Source organism: Mastigoproctus giganteus, chromosome 1 (genome assembly GCF_048544385.1).
Source record: "Mastigoproctus giganteus isolate SK-2022 chromosome 1, ASM4854438v1, whole genome shotgun sequence".
Classification (NCBI taxonomy): domain Eukaryota; kingdom Metazoa; phylum Arthropoda; class Arachnida; order Uropygi; family Thelyphonidae; genus Mastigoproctus; species Mastigoproctus giganteus.
In genome coordinates, this window is record NC_143575.1 from 209,494,122 (window position 1) to 209,512,995 (window position 18,874).

At 36.8% G+C, this 18,874-nt stretch overlaps 1 protein-coding gene across 1 annotated transcript in view; it reads right to left on the reverse strand.

Annotated features, from left to right (window-relative positions):
* The window catches only part of LOC150091486 (sodium/glucose cotransporter 4-like), a 135,685-nt gene that overhangs the window by 96,228 nt on the left and 20,583 nt on the right, over positions 1 to 18,874 (reverse strand). The window contains exon 2 of the mRNA XM_090375902.1: positions 6,209 to 6,280. Coding sequence (XP_090232028.1) covers positions 6,209 to 6,280 — 72 coding nt within the window. The remainder of the gene's footprint in view (positions 1 to 6,208; positions 6,281 to 18,874) is intronic.

Sequence of the window (18,874 nt, forward strand, 5' to 3'; positions counted from 1 at the left end):
TTTTTTTTTTTTTGTGACAGGATTGGTCAAGGTAAGGTATAAAGCCCTCTGTTATGATTAAAATAATGTGGTGGATATTTTTACTGCTACACATGATGATTAAAGTTTTTGCCCCCCCCCTTTAGAAAATGTTTGTACACCCTGTTGATTTATTCATTCCATATTAGTGTCAATATGACATTTTCATTGATATTTTTCCGCATGTGTTCATACTGTCGAAGGCTTTAAAATAATAATTAATTTATTATTTTAAATGATTAAATAACATTTAAATATAGCGATTAGGTAAATATCTGAAAATAATAATTATCAAGAACGTAATAACAGTTAGTTGATACAACACACTTGTATTCGTTTGTTCATAATGATGGAAATGATGATTTTTGTTTAATGTTATTATAGTAATGGCTAAAAGTTGTAAGGATCGAATATATCTACAGTACATTTCCTGAAAGTAAACTTCTGTTACTGGCCAAAATTTTGTATTTGTGCTTCATATGGACATCAGTTAGCACCCTTACCAATCTGATTGTTCTTCTTTGAGTCCTTTCTAGAAGTTCTTTGTCTTTCTTGGAATACAGCCTCCAGACCTGAACATAATATTTTAAATGTGGTGTCGTCATCGTTCTATATAAAGGAACAATGACATCCTTTTCCCTGCTTGTGAAGTTCCTACTATATATCATAGACAGGACGTCATTGTCCTATCCCTCTGCTTATACCTTACTGAAAATTTCATGTCTAACTTAATCATAGTCCCCTAAATCTTTTTCGTCCTGAACTGCTTTTAACTCTACTGCCTCTAGCTTGTAACTTCTGTATTTCTGTTCTCCAGATGCAAAACTTTACATCTAGAAGAACTAAAGTTAAACCTATGGAACATATCAAAGTCATTTTGAAGAAAAGTATCCTGGCCGTTAGCCACTCTTCATAACCTTAAATCGTCAAAAAACTTTAACAATCTCCTGTCGATGTCAATTATCAATGTTAAGGAAGATGAGAAAGAGAAGCGGTCCCAATACTGATCCCTGAGGTATTGTACTAGCAACACTGATCCACTCTGGTGTGTTTATAACCACTCTCTGTCTCCTATATTTTAGCCAGTTCTTCATCCAACGAAGAATCTTACAGTAATCCCATTTTCTCCAGTTTATATAACAGTCTTTTATGGTGAACAGTATGAAGAGCTTTATTGAAATCAATGTAAATAATGTAAAAGTTATGTCTTGCATCCAGCTATTTTATAACTTCGTCATAATAATTGTGTTGCAAGGAGACAGGTTAAGGGGTCGTCGTATGTGTATGCATCTATAAAATATTCACCTGATTATAAAGCTCATTTAAAATTTTATTGTAATAGATATTGTAAAATGGTTTGCTGCATTTATCCAAGCAACCGAAAGAATTTCTTATCGCACAACCGCACTTCAGTAAACCTCCAACATTGGCACCTTTGGTAGCATGTAGATTGTCAAGACGGTAGCCGATTTTATTCCAAGTGTTTGAAGCATCCCTTAAGAAATGGAAGCTACTGCCTCTTCAGTCCGGTCTTTTAACTCTATGACGTTGTTAACTTTATTTTTTTGCATATACCTTGTCCTTTACGTAGCCCCATACAAAGGAATCCAAATCCATAGGTGTGATGTGATATCCGGGGAATGATGAGGCCATGGTATGGGACCATCCAGGCCAATCCATCGGTTAATTTTTTTATTGAAGAAATCGTGCATATGCAAGCCCTAACGTGGTGGTGGTACCCGATCTTTCTGATAGAACACATGTGGCTGCATATAATTCGAGCATGTCTAGGTAATTTGCGGAGTTCACAGTGTTTTCGTGGAAGAAAAATGGTCCGATCACCTGGCTGAAGAACTGTGCACACTACACGTTTACCTTGCGACTATCATGCTCGTCGGCAGACCTTTCATATCGAACCTAGAATAAAGATGATATCAGAATCCAGAGCGGTGATTGACTGAAGTTGAAATTTATCTGCTCAGACCCATAGAGTCTACTTTTCCCAAGAAAATCTCATGATTGAAGTGGACAACAAGTGGATTTCAGTTAATCTCAGCATTTTAAGTTCTGCTCGCTGAATGAGACAACCATAACTTACAACAACCCAAGAACCGACTATGGGGACTGCCTGCCTGTTATGATGTTCATACTAAGAGTTGTAAGAAACGGTGATAATACAGATCAAAACCAGAACAGGGCATAAAACACAGCGGAACTTAAAATGCGGAGATTAACTGAAATCCTCTTGTTGTCCACTTCAGTCCTGAGATTTCCTTGGAAAAAGTAGACTCTATGGGCCTGAGTAGATAAATCTTGCCCTAGAGAAAGATTCAGGGCTGTGTTTTATGCTGTCCTCGGATGAGGTAAAGGGACAGGTGGCCTGTACACAGGCCATTTTATTGCTGCATTACCCCGGGAAAAAAGAGGTCATTGTCTACACACGTGGCTTTCCTGGAGCTTTCAGCCTATGTTGATGCTGAAAAGGGATGGTTTTTAGAGAAATTGTGGATGTTTTCGTACATTGTTATTAATTTTTAAAAGACTCTTCCCACTGCAGCATTTTTTAATTAACTAGATTGATAATACAAGACTTTTCCTTAACAAACCCAGGCAGAGATCCATTAACGTATCATTGCAAGTGAGATGGTCCTGGTCCTGTATTGTATCCTTAATCAGAGACTTCATGATTTGCTCACCACTGAAGTCCAACTCATCGGCATATAGTTTCCCATCACGTTTTTAGCACTTCCTTTGTGGATTGAGGAGCTTTATTGTTTCTCCAGCCTAAGGGGGATCCGTCCTGAAGCTTAAATGCAGAATTCAGAAACTCATAGCCAAATTTTGTGTATAATATCACATGTCTTAATATCTCATTTCACAACATTTCGTACATATTTCAACTTTAGATTGTAAATAATACCCCCCTTTTTTTGGCACACATCCGTCCCACGATGGTCCACATTTTGTGCATAAATAAACAGATAATAATAATAATCACTGTTATGTAAACAGATTGCGCAAAGTACTCTGTAGTACATCATCTCTCTTAATAAGGATGTCATTCATTACAAAATGTTTAGAAACATTTTGATACCGCCCTCATCTATATAATCAAACTGCCTAAAACTTACAAATATAGTAGACTCTCGATTTTCCGGGATAGATGGTAAAAAAAAAAAAAAAAAAAAAAAATCCAGGATAATCAATTTCCCGGTTAATCCAAAAATACATTACGTCCCCGACATACGTAAGAGATGCGTTACAGGACTTCTTACGTAAGTCAAGTTTTACGAACTCTGGAATGACTAATATAATATTGCTACTATATCCCTGATATGCCAAAATTATAAAAAAAAAAAAAAAAAACGCCATAATATCCTCAAAAGAATGAAGAAAAATAGTTATATATTTTTAATTAGTTCAATTATTTTATCTGGGGACAGCGGTGAAGTAGCCAGAGTGGCACATCATCATTCTTCTCTTTCTTGGTCATTCCTTTCTGCTTCCTTGCACCATATGGCTAATAATAATAATAAGAAGAAGAAGGAAGAAGAAGAAGAAAGAAGAAGAAAACATAAAAGGAAAAATAAACGCATGTTATTGTACTGTAAAAACTGATATGTATTTCGTAGCCCATTGGTTATAATAGTTGACTTCATTGGTGCCGATCCCTTCACCGCTTCTCGTATTCTGTCTAACGTAACTTTAGTCCGAAGCTACGTAAGTCTTGGACTTACTGTATCGAAAAGTGTTCAGCAACCTCGTAAAAAGTATGGCGATAGATAAAAAACAAAAAAAAAAAAAAAAAAACTTACCACGCGCTATTTGCGTGTCCAATGCGATGCTTCCCTTTATTTTTTACAATGTCGATTTTAAATCGAATAGCTTCCCTTTAATTTTTTACAGTGTCCCGTATGGTTTGGTTACCAAGATTATAATGGTCATTAGAGATTTAACGGATGCACCGTTTTCAAACGTTTGAATAATAATTTAAAGTTTTTGTTTTATTGAAAGCACAACTCTTGCATTTGCCCATTATTTTCGCGATTTCTAAACAAAAAAATAAATACCGACATCCCTGACATAACAAAACAAAATGTCCTTTTGCGGTGCGACGAAACACAACAATCGACGCGACTTACTAAACAAAAGATAATACGTACACTAATCTCCCAATGACGACTTATAATGGCGTTTCTTGTCGCTTATTTACGACTTGCAAAACATCTGTTTATACCTATTCTAGTTATTACTTGAATTTTATAATTTCTGGTTGATTTTTTTTTTATTTTTTTTAGTTGTAGTCTTGACGTGTCTCGGTTAATCCGATCCCGGTAAATAGAGAGTCTGCTGTATAATGTGGTTGGCAAATTATTTATCGTTGCTTATAAGGAAAAACATTTATCGAGACGGGAAACTCCATAAATTTAACATACTTTGGACCCTATTAGTGCCTCAGGTGATTCGTAAAGCTCCAAAAAATTTCATTTTGTGTCACTGTAAGATATCGTGTTGCCCAAGACGACACTTTTGATTCCCAACTAATGATGTTATCGACGAGGGCGGGGGGACCACACATACTGAAGAAAATTTATTCAAGTTTCCCGAGCGCGCGTGTGTTCACTATCTCTAATAACTTTTTGTTTACAGTGTGATCCAAACGATTCGTTCAAAAAGATAAGATTCGATCTGCACCCCAATGGAAGGGCGTTATTTTGATTTGTCACCCTGAAACCGGATTACCCAAAATGTAATTACTTTTCATATAGTAGTCGTGTTTACACTTCACTACAAATCAGATTATCAGTTCGAAATGAACAAAATTCAACAGGACTATTCAAAATATAGAAAAGTTATGCCAAATAAGCAGATTAAATTTCCAAGAAGTAATATACTAATTATGTCAACCGTTGGAAACCTCTTTTCACCAGAGTCCAACTTGGGGTTGGGGGTAATGTCATAATCCTTAGGAAAAATGGGATATCTTCACATCTGATAATAATAAATTATGATATAGTTACACAATACCAAAACACAATACTAGAGTCAATGAATATTTTTTAGTGAGAGTTTTGAATTTTTCTTCTCTAAGGGATAGTATATCACGATTGCACTCGGTCGCTTTCGTGACTGAGTCCTTTTCGACTTTTGCAAAAAAAAAATAAAAAGAAAAAGGTTTCTACATAGTTTCTAACGAGATACATAATAGAGAAGTTCTACATCAGTCGATGATTGCGAAATACTAGCGTCTTCATATTACTTTTTATTCGGTTGAGAGTTCCAGCAGATTAAAATGCTGCTTATTGCTGAGGATTCCGCAATGCTTTTTCTGCGTTTCCTGTCCTTTTATAGTTCAGAACCAGCTATCCACGTGTTTCTGCTTTCCATGTCCATTTTTCTAATGTCCAGCCAGTTAGATATGCCAAAAAATGAGTCTGTTTATATTCGTGGAGCAGGCAAGAATATAATCATAAATTTCAGTACTTCGAACGAAAAATTTTCATTGATGTGAATAAAAACCAAGATAAGTGTATAAAGTATTGCATATATTTTTAAAATCCAAAGTATTTGACTAACCACACTTTACGGTTAATTCTTCAATTATTATTATTATTTTGTTTTTTACAAAACAAACAAATACAATTCGTGACGCATCTTCAGGGGAAGTGTTAGGTTATTTATATTAGTGGTTTTTAACCATTCTGACGGAACGGATCACCTTTCAATTGAACAAATTTTACGCGAACCAGGAATATCTTTTACACCTTTTGATTTTTATTAAAATAATCAACTAGGAATGCTAGTTTCTTGTGGAAAAAAAAAAAAAAAAAAAATTGTATTTTTTTTATTATTTTATTTGATGGAATCAGTTTACTAGTATTTGAAAAATTCACCAACTACATTTATCAAATCACGGTTAAGAAACGCCAATTTTGATTATTCTCACGGAAACTGGGGCAAAGAGATGCGAGAATAATTTGTTTAAAAATTGCATGTGTTCAAACTGGCTTCATTGTTCAGTTGATGGATTTCAGAGTGCGCTACTAGTCAAATCAGTCTAAAATTGGATTTAATTTTTAATTATAAATACAATCATTGCTGCTAGCAGCTGTCAGAGGCTTCAAGTCCTTGGTCTCTACCAAGGAACCATTTAAATTTATCTTATCAGAATGAAAGAATATTGACTTACCAGTACCCAGTTCATGTTTCGGCTAGCTAGGAAATAGCCACTAACGCTGTCTCTCGTGCTTCTCCAGGAAGACTGAAAGAATTAAAATGCATTTTAGCTTGATAATTTTATAATCGAAAATAAATTAAATAAGACAGTGAACTGAAATTACAGTTGCTACATGCACAGTACTTTCAAAGTTGGTTTCACCTCAACGAAAAGTTAAAAACATACATTAAATCTAATCTTAGAGTCCTGATGTTTGAAATAAAGTTCAGTGAGCACAGTACATGGAAACTACAGTATTCTTGAACGCTGATACATCGTAAATTTTATGGTCAGCAGTCACTTTCCTTTATTACGTACTGAATTGTGGAGCTATTAAAAATATGCAGAGAACATTTAAACTACGAAATAAATACAGAAAATCAATGCTGCTAATAGGGTTATAGAAAAGTTTAGGTGTTATTTATCTCCTGCGAACTTAACCATCTCTATTTCAGGATAAAATAAAAAGTATAAACATAAATTAAAATAAAGAAAGGAAAGAAAAAGGGCAAAGCAACCCGCCTGAGGAATGAACGCACAGTTTCTCGCCCAAAAAGATCGCCACTTAAATAATAATATATATATAAAAAAATAATAAATAAATAATGTGTATATATATATATATATATATATATATATATATATATGTAAAACAGGAAGCACACATGCGCTCTCTTCAAAGGGGCACCTGCAATTGCGAAGCCTAAAAAGAGTCGTATTTAAATCATTGATCGCTACCAAAGCCAAATATCAATGGGTGTTCTGATACGCCACGGACAAAGAGAAATAACAAACTAATTAAACACAAAATATGCTGTGACCACGACTCTCTATGGGATAAATAAGAAACATAATAAATAAAATGCAAATTTAGGCGTCACTGCTCCAATCGAGGAATCGGAACAATATGCAGCTCAAAACTAAAAAATCATAATTTGTTGTATTTATTTAAGGGATTTAGCGTTCTCTGTATTTTAATAGTCTTTGCGATATAACTACGCCGATCAAAATAGTAAATGGTACTGAACTGTGATAATACTAAATACTAATATTGCAGATAGCACCTGGGTATAGGGAAAAGCAAGTGATTTTTCATAGATAGGCGTTCATACCTATTAAGAAATACTGTTCAAGGTTCAGGCCTAAATGGTTGTCAAATGAACTAATGAGACCCGTGGCAGAGAAGAAAAATGCATGGGTTGCATATAAATTATCAGGCGACACAGAAGCCTATGGCAGATATAAGCTACTCTGTAAATCAAGTCACAAAGGAGATTAGGCAAGCGAAGGCAGATTACGAGAAATATTTGGCAAAGGATGCTAAAAAAAACAGCAAGGATTTCTTTACTTATATAAACTCTAAAAGAAAGGGCATGAATCAGATTGATCCACTTGATATCGATGGTTTGCCTGTTGATGATCCTGCTCAGATAGCAAACAAACTGAATGAGTATTTTGCATGTACATTCACACATGAAGTTATTAAGGAAGGAAAATGCCAAAAGGTTATCAAATTGTAGCAGGGTTCTTAACGATTTTGTAATAACTGAGAGCAAAGTGGAGGAGAAATTGTTGAAGTTAAACATAAGTAAGGCACCTGGTGTGGATGGGATCTATCCAGTTATATTAAAGGAGGCGGCAAATGAACTAAGCAAACCCTTAGTCATAATTATGAGAACATCCTTGGACTCAGGGGAGTTCCCCATGGATAAAAGGGTGGTCGAGTGGAAGAAGACAGAGGGTGTTAATCAATGGGCGCTGCTTTTCGTGGACTAATGTTGTTAGTGGAGTTCCACGGGGTTTGGCGTTGGGCCCACTATTGATTTGTATATTTATCAATGATAGTGATGAAGGTATATCAGGCTTAATGTCGAAGTTTGCAGATGATACAAAGTTGGCAGGGTTGTTAATGACAGTAATGGCAGTTTGCTACTGCAACAGCATCTAGAAAATTTGGGCAGATGGGCTGAGAAGTGGCAACTGAAGTTTAACATTGACAAGTGCGAAGTACTGCATATGACAAATCAAAGTACTACATTTAGGGTGGTAGAAAATGAAAAAGACCTGGGAGTAATTGTGCACACACACATTACACCTGCAATCAGCTATCCATTTCTCAAGCCGAAGCCTATCCATGGTTTTAGGCTAATTGGGTTCTTATATCATAGTCTTTAGAATTTAACTAATAACACAAAATAATAAATTTTAACTCAACTCAAAATATAAAAAATTATAATACTTTAGCCACTTACCCTCTTGAAAGAAAGATCTAATATAAAATTACTTCATTGATCTTAATGTCGAGTTACCGACCCTGTCGCTATGAGGCGTGGCTCTACTATCTAACTGTAGATGCCCTCTTCTTTTAAAAACCGTGGCCACATAATTATTGAAATAGGAAAATAACCGTTCATCTGTGAATAGGGTCCACAAGGTCCCCCTTCCAAGATTTCCCTTAGAAACCTCCGATTCATATCTCAAATCAGCATAGACTGCACAATCTAACATCATATGCATGGATGTTTCCAATTCACCACAAGTGCAAAACCCATCATTCCTCAGCCCCAACTGAAAGTCTCAAGGCAGGTCCGTATCCCGTCAAACGAAATGCCGCATGCATCCCAAATTGTAGCCAGGGTTTCCTTTTGCTATCAATTATATCCATTCTTGGTATAAACTCATAAGTTTGCCTTCCTTTATCCGTTTCATTCCTACACTTGCCATTTCTCTTTTATTTCAATATATCCTTTTATTTTCATATTTCACATCCATAGTAGTGTAATCTCGATTTATATCCGGGCAAGATGTTATATATGAGTTTTTCTGATATTCCTTTTTGTAAAATATTTCATGCCAGACAACAAAACTTCATACCAGACAGGGACCCTACCTGAGACCACCTGTAAGGCCTCTATAGAGACGTGGGTTAATTGTGCAGTCAGATATGAAGTTTTCCGAGCAATGCAGACAGGCTGCAAGGGCAGGTCATGGGGTTTTGTCAATGATGTCAGGAATTTTGCTAGCAGGGAAAGGAGTTGATTATCCCTTTGTATAAAGTAATGGCCTGGCCAGGCCAGGCCACGCGTTAATTACTGCGTACAAGTTGGCCGCCTCATTTTAGGAAGGATGTAGATTTGCTTGAGCGTGTATAGAGAAGTGCAGCAAGATTGGTGACGGGTACGATGCGATCCTCTTACCGAGAGAGGCTTAAATTCTGCAAATTGCAGCGGCTGGAGACTAGGCACCTGCGAGGTGATCTGATTGAGGTGTATAAGGTCTTGAACGGGTTGAGCACGCTGAATTCTGATGGGATTCTTCCACTTGCTCAGATTACGAACCTAAGGGGGCATAAATTCAAATTGAGGAAAGACAGTTGTAGAATAGATGTGCGGAAATATTTCTTTAGCCAGCGGGTGGTTAATTGCTGGAACAAACTTCCATCTGTCATTGTGGAAGTAGATAGCTTAAATAAATTCAAGGAGGAATTGGACAAACATTTAGAGGGAATGGTTGTGTGAATTTTTTGGCTGATGCTACATAAGCTCATACGCTTGCTTTCTTGCATTACATGCCTCTATTACTATTACTATTTTGAAATTTCTAGAGATATCTCTCTTCTCCGATATGCTATTGCCTCAAAATAATTGGATAAAAATTCACATTTTTAGCTGTACGGAATCAGCTTGGAGACAACATGAGCTCATTACTGTAATATTGCTGGGAAGCAATATTATTATAGTAATAATAAGTATAATATATTATTATGTCTAATAATATATTATTATAGCAATATTACGCATACTCAATATACATTTTCAAGTTTTATATAGCTATTTCAGGGAGATAATTATCGTGAAAGGGGGGCTTAACCTTTGGAAGGCACTTTGAATACATAAAAGCCAAGATACGCAGCCATATGGGCGTTCAGGTAAGAACTAGTGGGTATAAGGGACCTTAAACTAACGCTATTGTACATCTAAAGGTGCCTGTTTCCGATCCCACTCTATTTATCTGGTTGTCAGCTCCACAAGCACGACTTAGCAGAGTTCAGCAGCAAATCCCTGCCTACTAGCAAGACTCATCCCAGATCGAAGACGCACCCTTAATTTCAAGTATTTACTAGATGCAGAAGCCTGGTGGGCCGAGAACTAATTTGATAATTTTATAATCGAAAATAAATTAAAATTGACTGAAATAATCAAACTTCATTTTAGTTAAATAATTTTATAGTTAGACGGTGAACTGAAATTACAGTTTCTTTATGTACAATACTTTCAAAGTTACGAGACTTCAAGACCCACTAGACTTCCGCTCCAGACTACTGTCAACAATTTAATGTCTCAAAAAATGTTCCCATCCAACACAATTGATTTTTATAATGCTCTCGCCATAGATCCCTACAAATTTTGCAAAGAGAACAACTACAGGAAAGATCGTTGAAGAGCACTTACCTACCAATTCATTGAGATATAGCATAGCAACCAATGCCGATTTTGGGCAAGAGCAAAGTAACTGTGATCAGTTTATCATAACAAAGTGGCATCATCCTGCCAAACTTCCAGTAGGCATGATGCAGTACGCCTTGCTTCTTCAAAAGAAATAACTAGTACTAGAGAATATATTTTATTCTCACTATATAAAACTGTATACAATTCCTGCTTGAATTTATGAATACATTTATAATCGGTAAAAAAGTATTGACGATATCCTAGTGTTAGTCATAAGTATCTGTAAATAATTATACATGTTTTCATCTGTCATTGTAACCTTTACTTGAATATGTAAACACATCCATCATATTTTGTCAAAATAGAAATGTTAGATCAAACTTCATCTGTTAATTAATATCTTCAATGCATAAGTGAATCTCACTGAGATAGACGCATTTTAATTTTGTAATATGCGCTCCATGCCTTCTGGCTGTATAGGGGCAAAACCTTATGGTTAAATAAACAGATAATAATAATTTTTATAACAATAATAACCGGACACAAAACCACCCTATCCACTTGGTGCGAGTACCAGGCGGAAAGTCATAAAGGAGAAAAAGTTTATTTTATTTATTTTTAATAATAATAATTAGAATCAAATTTTACACGATAATTTAGGCTTTTTTCCCCCGGTTTATTCATATCAAACATATACAAGAGCGATATATACAAATATCTCTACTACTAACAGCCGACGAAATTTTTCTTGAATAACCGAACCCTACTAAGAGTTTATAATATTCACCTGTATGCCCAAACTACCCCCTCTCCACCAGAAAATTTGCCCTTGACCTTTGTAAATCATTAATTGGCTACACCTCGTCTAATTCCATTGTAATGCCGCACGAGTGAGGCCCGAAAGACCCCGAGAGCCTTTGATGCAGCCTCATATCGTTATTAATTGACAGTGAATCCGATTCATGCTGAATTGTATTGTACTTTATCTATCAACAGTGCTAATGCACGGCTTTAGCTTGATGCCGTGCACTGTTAGTTAGTTTAGTTTTGCAATATGTTCAGAAGAGAAGAGAATTCTCACGGACCACTAAGCTTTACGATAATGGCACATTTTACGCAACCATATAGCCTTTCAAGTTTCCGTGCAAACTAAGTGACCAGTGTGTTTGGCGATCGTGCAACTGTTCAACTTTCGCTGATCAAAAATACAGGTTTTGACAATACATGAGCGTGACCAAAACCCAGTTTGAGTTTTATATCTATTTTAGCAGTGTAGGATTTCGCTTTATCACGTGATCGCATATGCAGCTGATAATACTAAACGCCAATAATCACCATCTGAAATATCAACTTACGTTCGAGCCATGAGTTTGCATAGTTTTTTTTCGTAAAAAAGAGGAAATTCTCGTTTCTCGTAATCATTACGCAACTCAGATTGTGTTGACGGAAGCATATTACACTCCTCTGTCTAGTCAGCTTCTCGCTTCCCAGAAAGTATTGCGTATCTCATTTAATGAATGGATGCCTTACCTCACCAGTCAAGCATCTCTCTCTCTCTCTCTCTCTCTCTCTCTCTCTCTCTCTCTCTCTCTCTCTCCCCGTGTTTATCTTTTCATTCTTCGTATTTTGAAAGACTGTATCTCCAAGAAGTTAACACAATATCCGTATTGGCGTGGGTGTGCGAAGTGGGGGGAAGAGGTAGGGTCTTTCTGGAAACAAAAAATAGTTCTACTCCCGAGAAAATAAAAACTTTGTGTCTGTGATTACGTGTACCCAAGACCCACGAAATTTTCTCGATATCGTTACAGCCCAGTCCGATCCTGAGAGAAGTGTATTGTGTTAATGTAAAATATTCATTAACTGTACTTTATAATTTAAATTATGTTACAATATTATAAAAATATATATTCTGTATATTTATTTTTAAAATTTTTAGTCAAACAGGTTTTAGTCATTTTTAGTCAGACTTGCTGTTATTCTGTGACTAACCCACCATTTCAGTGACTTTGTCACCAAAGTTAACAAAACGGCGGTAATCAGTAAAATCCTTGAAAAGGTCTGAAGCTCAGTTTCAGTTGCAAAACCAGAGGAATTTTCACCCGAAGTGCAGCTGTATTTAGTGCAGGGATCACACTAGTCTCCACACAACAAACATCGGGGTATAAAGCAAAAATTATCACTTTGATTCTTCAATTAGAATACTGGAAATAACTGCAGCAAGAAGTATTGTCGTACAACAAAGCCCTAAAAAGAATTTCAAAAGAAAATTCAAAATTGAATTTCAAATTTAACTGAATTGAATTTCAAAAGAAAATTCATCAGTAATAAAGGCTAGATTGTTGTTCTTATATAAAAACTCCTTTTTCAAAACTTACAGTACAGATTATGAGAACAAATTCCACTACTGGCAAACCATACTAAACATATTTAGAGGCGATCAAAATGTGACTGTCATTCTCATATCCGATGAGGCTCATTTCGATTTGAATAGTCAAGTCAACAAACACAATTGAATTGAAGAATTCCGATTAATCCTTCGCTTCTCAAAAGCAAATCAAAAGAAACTTTTTATTAGTTGCCAGTGGTAGTGTTTTTAAACGATACCTTTTTTTCCCCCCTAAAGAGGATTTATATATCCAATTTAAATAAATTTTTGATCAGTAAACTGGACTACAATTTAATTACAGCAAGTTAAGTAACGATGTACGCATATAAAATAAATAAATGAATTATCTGTTTATACTCCGGACGACCACACGGTCAGAGAAGTTCATACGATATAGAAAATACAAGAAACAGCGCCGTATTTAGCAGTCACGGGCTTGAACCCCGGACACTCAAAGCACGCGTATTTGTGCACCTTAGAGTTGACCACTCGGCTACGGCATTGCGTTACATTTCAGGCGAGCAGGGATTTTGCTTGATTTTTTTGTAATTGCTTTTAATTATTTTTATATTTTCATTCTAAATAGATGAGTTATAAAATTTAACGAAAATCCCGTTTAATATAACTAAGGGTGTATTTAAAATAAATAATTTGAAATATGAATACAATTTCGGATTTCTAATTGTCTGATTTTAATAAAATTTCGACTGGTTTGAGAAGTACAGTGCTTCCTCGGTGTAACGAAGTCACATATACCCTCGGAATGTCACCCATGCTCCCATTAAAATATGGTGCTGTATTTTATATAATATGCATTTCATGATGTTACTATAATGTTCTTTGTTCTTTACTCTGTTATTCATATTTTATGTATTACTGTATATACGGTATATGCAAAGTTTACAATATTTGCAAGTTAATTTTTTCTTTAAATTCATCTTATTATATTTTATTGTGTATATATATGTGTATAAGTATCTGTTACTCCGACAGTTAAAGTTATCAGTAATAATGGTCTCTAGATATAACAAACAGAAAACTGGCGTTAGATAGCATAACATTGTGTACAGTACTGTGACCTCTTGTGCAAGGGGATATAGCTGGGAAGCACAGTATTTGGAAGTCGAATGGTTAGATGTGGACGGACGAACGAATATGTTGAAGCTAATGGGTATTTACGCTTTTTCGGACGCATTTAATAAAATCACTGTGAGGGACGTAGAAAAGGAATTGATGGACCAGTGTTTGAGAACCCTGATTTAGCCAGCGAGGAGTGCAGTTTTCCTTCTTTAAATACACTGAGTGGCCTTTTTTTTTTTTAGGTATATTTATTCATTTCATGAAATGGAGCACTCCTTCAGTAACAGCATACCGTGTTCATACCATGCAGTAAAAAGCATGTGGACAGATAAATAGGGCTGTTACAGCCTGCATATACAATCTGTGCTAGAACGAAGCAAGACGTGTTATAGTAGCCGATGCCAGACTCTCGGGTATAAGTATCTCAGAAACTGTAACCTTACTGGAGATTTCGCGTACGAATGTATCGGATGTGTGTATATATTTAGCTTACTGCGGGATTGGTCCAGAGCCAAATAACGTCCTGTCAACGGCAATCCTGTGGTTGGAAACAGGTTGTTGATGCAAGAGGCCAACGGAGGTTAACAAGACTTGTGCTGGGTAACAGTAAGATTGCAATCAATCAAAGAATAGCCCAGTATGACAGTGATAATCAAAGAGGCATATCAGAACGCACAACTCTCCAGACCTTATCACAGACGGGGTATCGCAGCCGACGACAGAACCTGGTTCAATCCTGTCAGCAAGTTTCCTCTGTTTCACGCTGATGGAAAGACTAGAATATATGGCGAAAACAGCGTACCTTTATGAATCCATCCTGCCAAGTGTCAACAGTGGAGGTTGGTGGCGGCGGTAATGCTGTGGGAAGTGTTTTCATAGTGTAGATTTGGAGCAACACTTGGATGGCACTGGTTTTCTGGAAATTGTTTCTGACCAGGCGCATTCCTTATTGGCTGCAGTACAACCATCTTCGAATTGATTCTTCCAACAAGATACTGTGCCGTCTCACAAGGCCAGAATTGTATAGAATTGGGCCTCAGGAACATGAAAGTGAATTCAGCTTACTGCGGTCACCTTTCCAGTCACTAAATCTCAATCTAAACTGAAAACATGTGGAATGAGATGGAACAAACTGTTGGGAGTAGAAATCTGCAACTATCTAATTTGAATTGAAAAAAAAAAAAAAAAACTGAGGGAAGCAATCATGTGAACACAGACATTATCCCTTGCCATCATCCCTTTATCATGCTTTCATCTTCTCGTTTAACCCGTGTCACGACGAATCCTGGCTGTTCCAAAAGTTAAAGAGGGAATGGAGCACTCTTTGCTTTTACGTAGGTTTACCTAAATTGTCCAATCAGCGTGTATAAAATCACTATATTAGATAAAGAAAAACTACGCAAAAAGCTGCCCATTACCTTCTCACAGAGAAGGTAATAGACAGCTTTGGTAATGGATTTATAGATGAAAAATAAAACCACTATTTACCAGTACACATATCACTCTTTCCCTACTCCCAATCATGTCTGCCAGAACAGCTTTTTTCCCCCAACACTGGAAACCAGAAGCGGAATGCATCCATGGCAAGGTCTAAAATGGTTCAAGGGTTCCTGGAATTAATTTAAAAATACTGTATCTGGTGACAATTAGTATTCGGAAACTGGGGTAATATTACGAGCCCAGGCCGTTTGCAACGCGCCTCTCGCATTCTCTTAGAGATGGCTCAAAATGTATCTGTCATTTTTTTAAAGACCACACGCGCACCATTCATATCAAAATATATTTTAAATAACAAATAAACCAGCACTTATTACAAGGCCCCATGCTGGTAGAAGGTATGTCCCGTGAAGTGTCTTTCAGATATTCAAAAAGAAACTAACGAAGTAATACATACAATGAGCAAAAGGATTGGAAAAAAGGATACACTAAGGTTTATGGGACCGTGCAGTATGGACTGACATAATGAAGTATGCGAATCACTTTCGACATTCTTCCTGTTGTTACAGAGGGAGACTACCTCGAATTCGAGGTTAAGAGCTAAGGCAGCTACAAGAGGAACAATACAAGGAACTCTATAACATCTTTGGTCCGAAGATTTCAGACTCCTCCGTGATAAAGGCTGATTAAATTTATTATGTATCAAGATGAATTGTCTTAAAGTTGTCAGTGTGGGAATAATAAGGAAAGACATTACTATCGAAGGTGAGCAGAGGCGCATAGTTGAAGAACGTGTTTTGCCTGGGTTTTAGTCCAGTCTGCGAGGCAGATGTGCAGCGCTCAACGTAGCTGCCAATCTGTCTCTTTGAAAACGGGCCAAAAGAATCTTTACAGGATGCAACAATATACCAGGGTTGCCGAGCACAAACTATTCCTAACACCTGATAACGCCGGTTTGTAAGTGGTGTAAGGAGAATAGGTCATGAATTACAAGCAATAGAGAAATATGATATGGGCTGGTGAATTGTCCTTCAGTATGTTGTTGATCAATGAACATGGGGCGATAGTACATGAGCTCTATAACCCCAAGGGCCTGATTCTGCCATTGAAAGGTTTTGGCGGTCTTACAATGATGTGGATACGTTTTACTGACATAACCAGTGTTCACTCATACCATTAAAAGTGTGTTAATGCAGCGTGATACGTCGACATTCTGAGAAAACAGCCGTATCTCCAGATTCGGCATTACTTCTCCGTTCGGAGGGATATCTTCCAAACAGATATTCCAATCTGCACAGGCACACTTAAATATTTGTACGCTCTAAAAAATCGAAAAGAAGGCCGTAAGAATTCCGAATTTTGTACTTTTGGTCTCCTGTAAATCCATAAGACGTTCTTTGAGCGGTAAAATCCCCATTATGAATTTTTTTTCAGTATGATAGTTACACCATTGACTCCATAGTGGGAAGCACAAGTTATCCATCTATATGGTCTTATTCGCTAGACCTCGATCTCAAGGCATTTGTGGAATTCGAACGGTACCTATGACAGCAGTTTCTCTCTCCATCAAATCAAACCCTTATGGAATTTTCCTGTGTGAATTAACGGCGATGCATGAGTATACAATATAATATAGAGGCGCTGCGTGTAGTGGCTGTGTTAAAATGTGCTCTCACTTGTATTAAAATTTGGTCGTTTAAGCAAAAAAAAAACTGAAAATACATCTTACCACACAGAAGAGGTACAGAGGCTTCATTAGACACATATTTTATATCTGTGTGGTAAATATTTAGGATCTAAGATGAAAACAACAGTTTAACGGTTAGCGCGTTCGAAGAATACAGAAGTTATGCAGCCGTTAATGCTACACGAAAGGAGTGTAAATTTGAAATACAGGAACGAATATTTTAAAACGTAAGAAATGTATTCATTGGGAGTTAAGAATGTGCGAATCAGCATGAAAATATGTTTATGGTAAGGAAACGTTTGGGAGAAAATTATTTTAAAATATATTCCACTTAATTAGTTGGAAATATTGGACATTAATTAGACATCGCAGGAGGAAGAAGAGGGATAATGGCGTCGCCTTATGAATAAATTCATTGATTGAAGATATAATAATTACTTGTGCTAATATAATAAATAATATATACTGTATATCCGTTTATATACATAGGCGACCTCTGGAAACCAGTCGCAATCAGCCTTCTATACTAAGTGGGGCTCTGCTGCGTCACCTTTCCTTTTCAAGTGCATCACGTGGGATTCATGATTACTCTTTCTATGATTAAAGCCGACCCCTTTCAAAATCGGCCGTGTGGTAGGCAATGGCATATCACCATTCACCATTGCATCTACATTCACACGAGGAGTTATTAAGGAAGGAAAATGCCAATAGGTTATCAAATTGTAGCAGGGTGCTTAATAATTTTGTAATAAACAGAGCAAAGTGGAGGAGAAATTGTTGATGTTAGACATAAGAAAGGCACTTGGGGTGGATGGGATCTATCCAGTTATATTAAAAGAGGCGGCAAAGGAACTAAGCAAATCCTTAGCCATAATTATGGGGAAGGGAGGGGAATGGAGATGTGCAAATGTGTCCCCAATTCACAGAGGGGGATCGAAGGGTGACACGAGTAATTACAGACCAGTTAGTTTAACTTCTGTTCCAGGAAAATTAATGGAGGCACTGGTTAAAGATGCATTGCAGGATCATCTAGACAGGACTGCAGCAATAATTCAGACACAGCATGGGTTTGTTAAGGGAAAGTCTTGTCTGACGAATTTGATTGGATACTATGACGTGATTACAAAGGAACTGAATGCAAAAAATAATTTTGATATCATATACTTGGATTTCAGAAAAGCTTTTAACACTGTTACGTATGGAAGACTACTGTACAAATTGGAGCAGAATGGTATTAAGGGTAAGTTGCTACAATGGATAAAAGGATGGTTGAGTGGGAGAAGACAGAGGGTGGCAATCAATGGACGCTGCTCTTCGTGGTTGTTGTTTGTTATTTGGTTTTTAGGAGCATTAGCAACTAAGGCCATATTTCTCCGGCGATATGCGGTGGTCATTCCCTGACCTTTCCGCATCCTCTGTATTTGGTGGTCACGGGCTCGAACCCCGGTCTAATCAAGAAGCGTGTGCTACGCACTGCTGCTCCTGCCCACCTGGCTATGGAGGCGCCGCTCTTCGTGGACTAATGTTATTAGTGGAGTCCCACAGGGTTCGGTGTTGGGCCCACTGTTGTTTTGTATATTTGTCAATGATATTGATGAAGG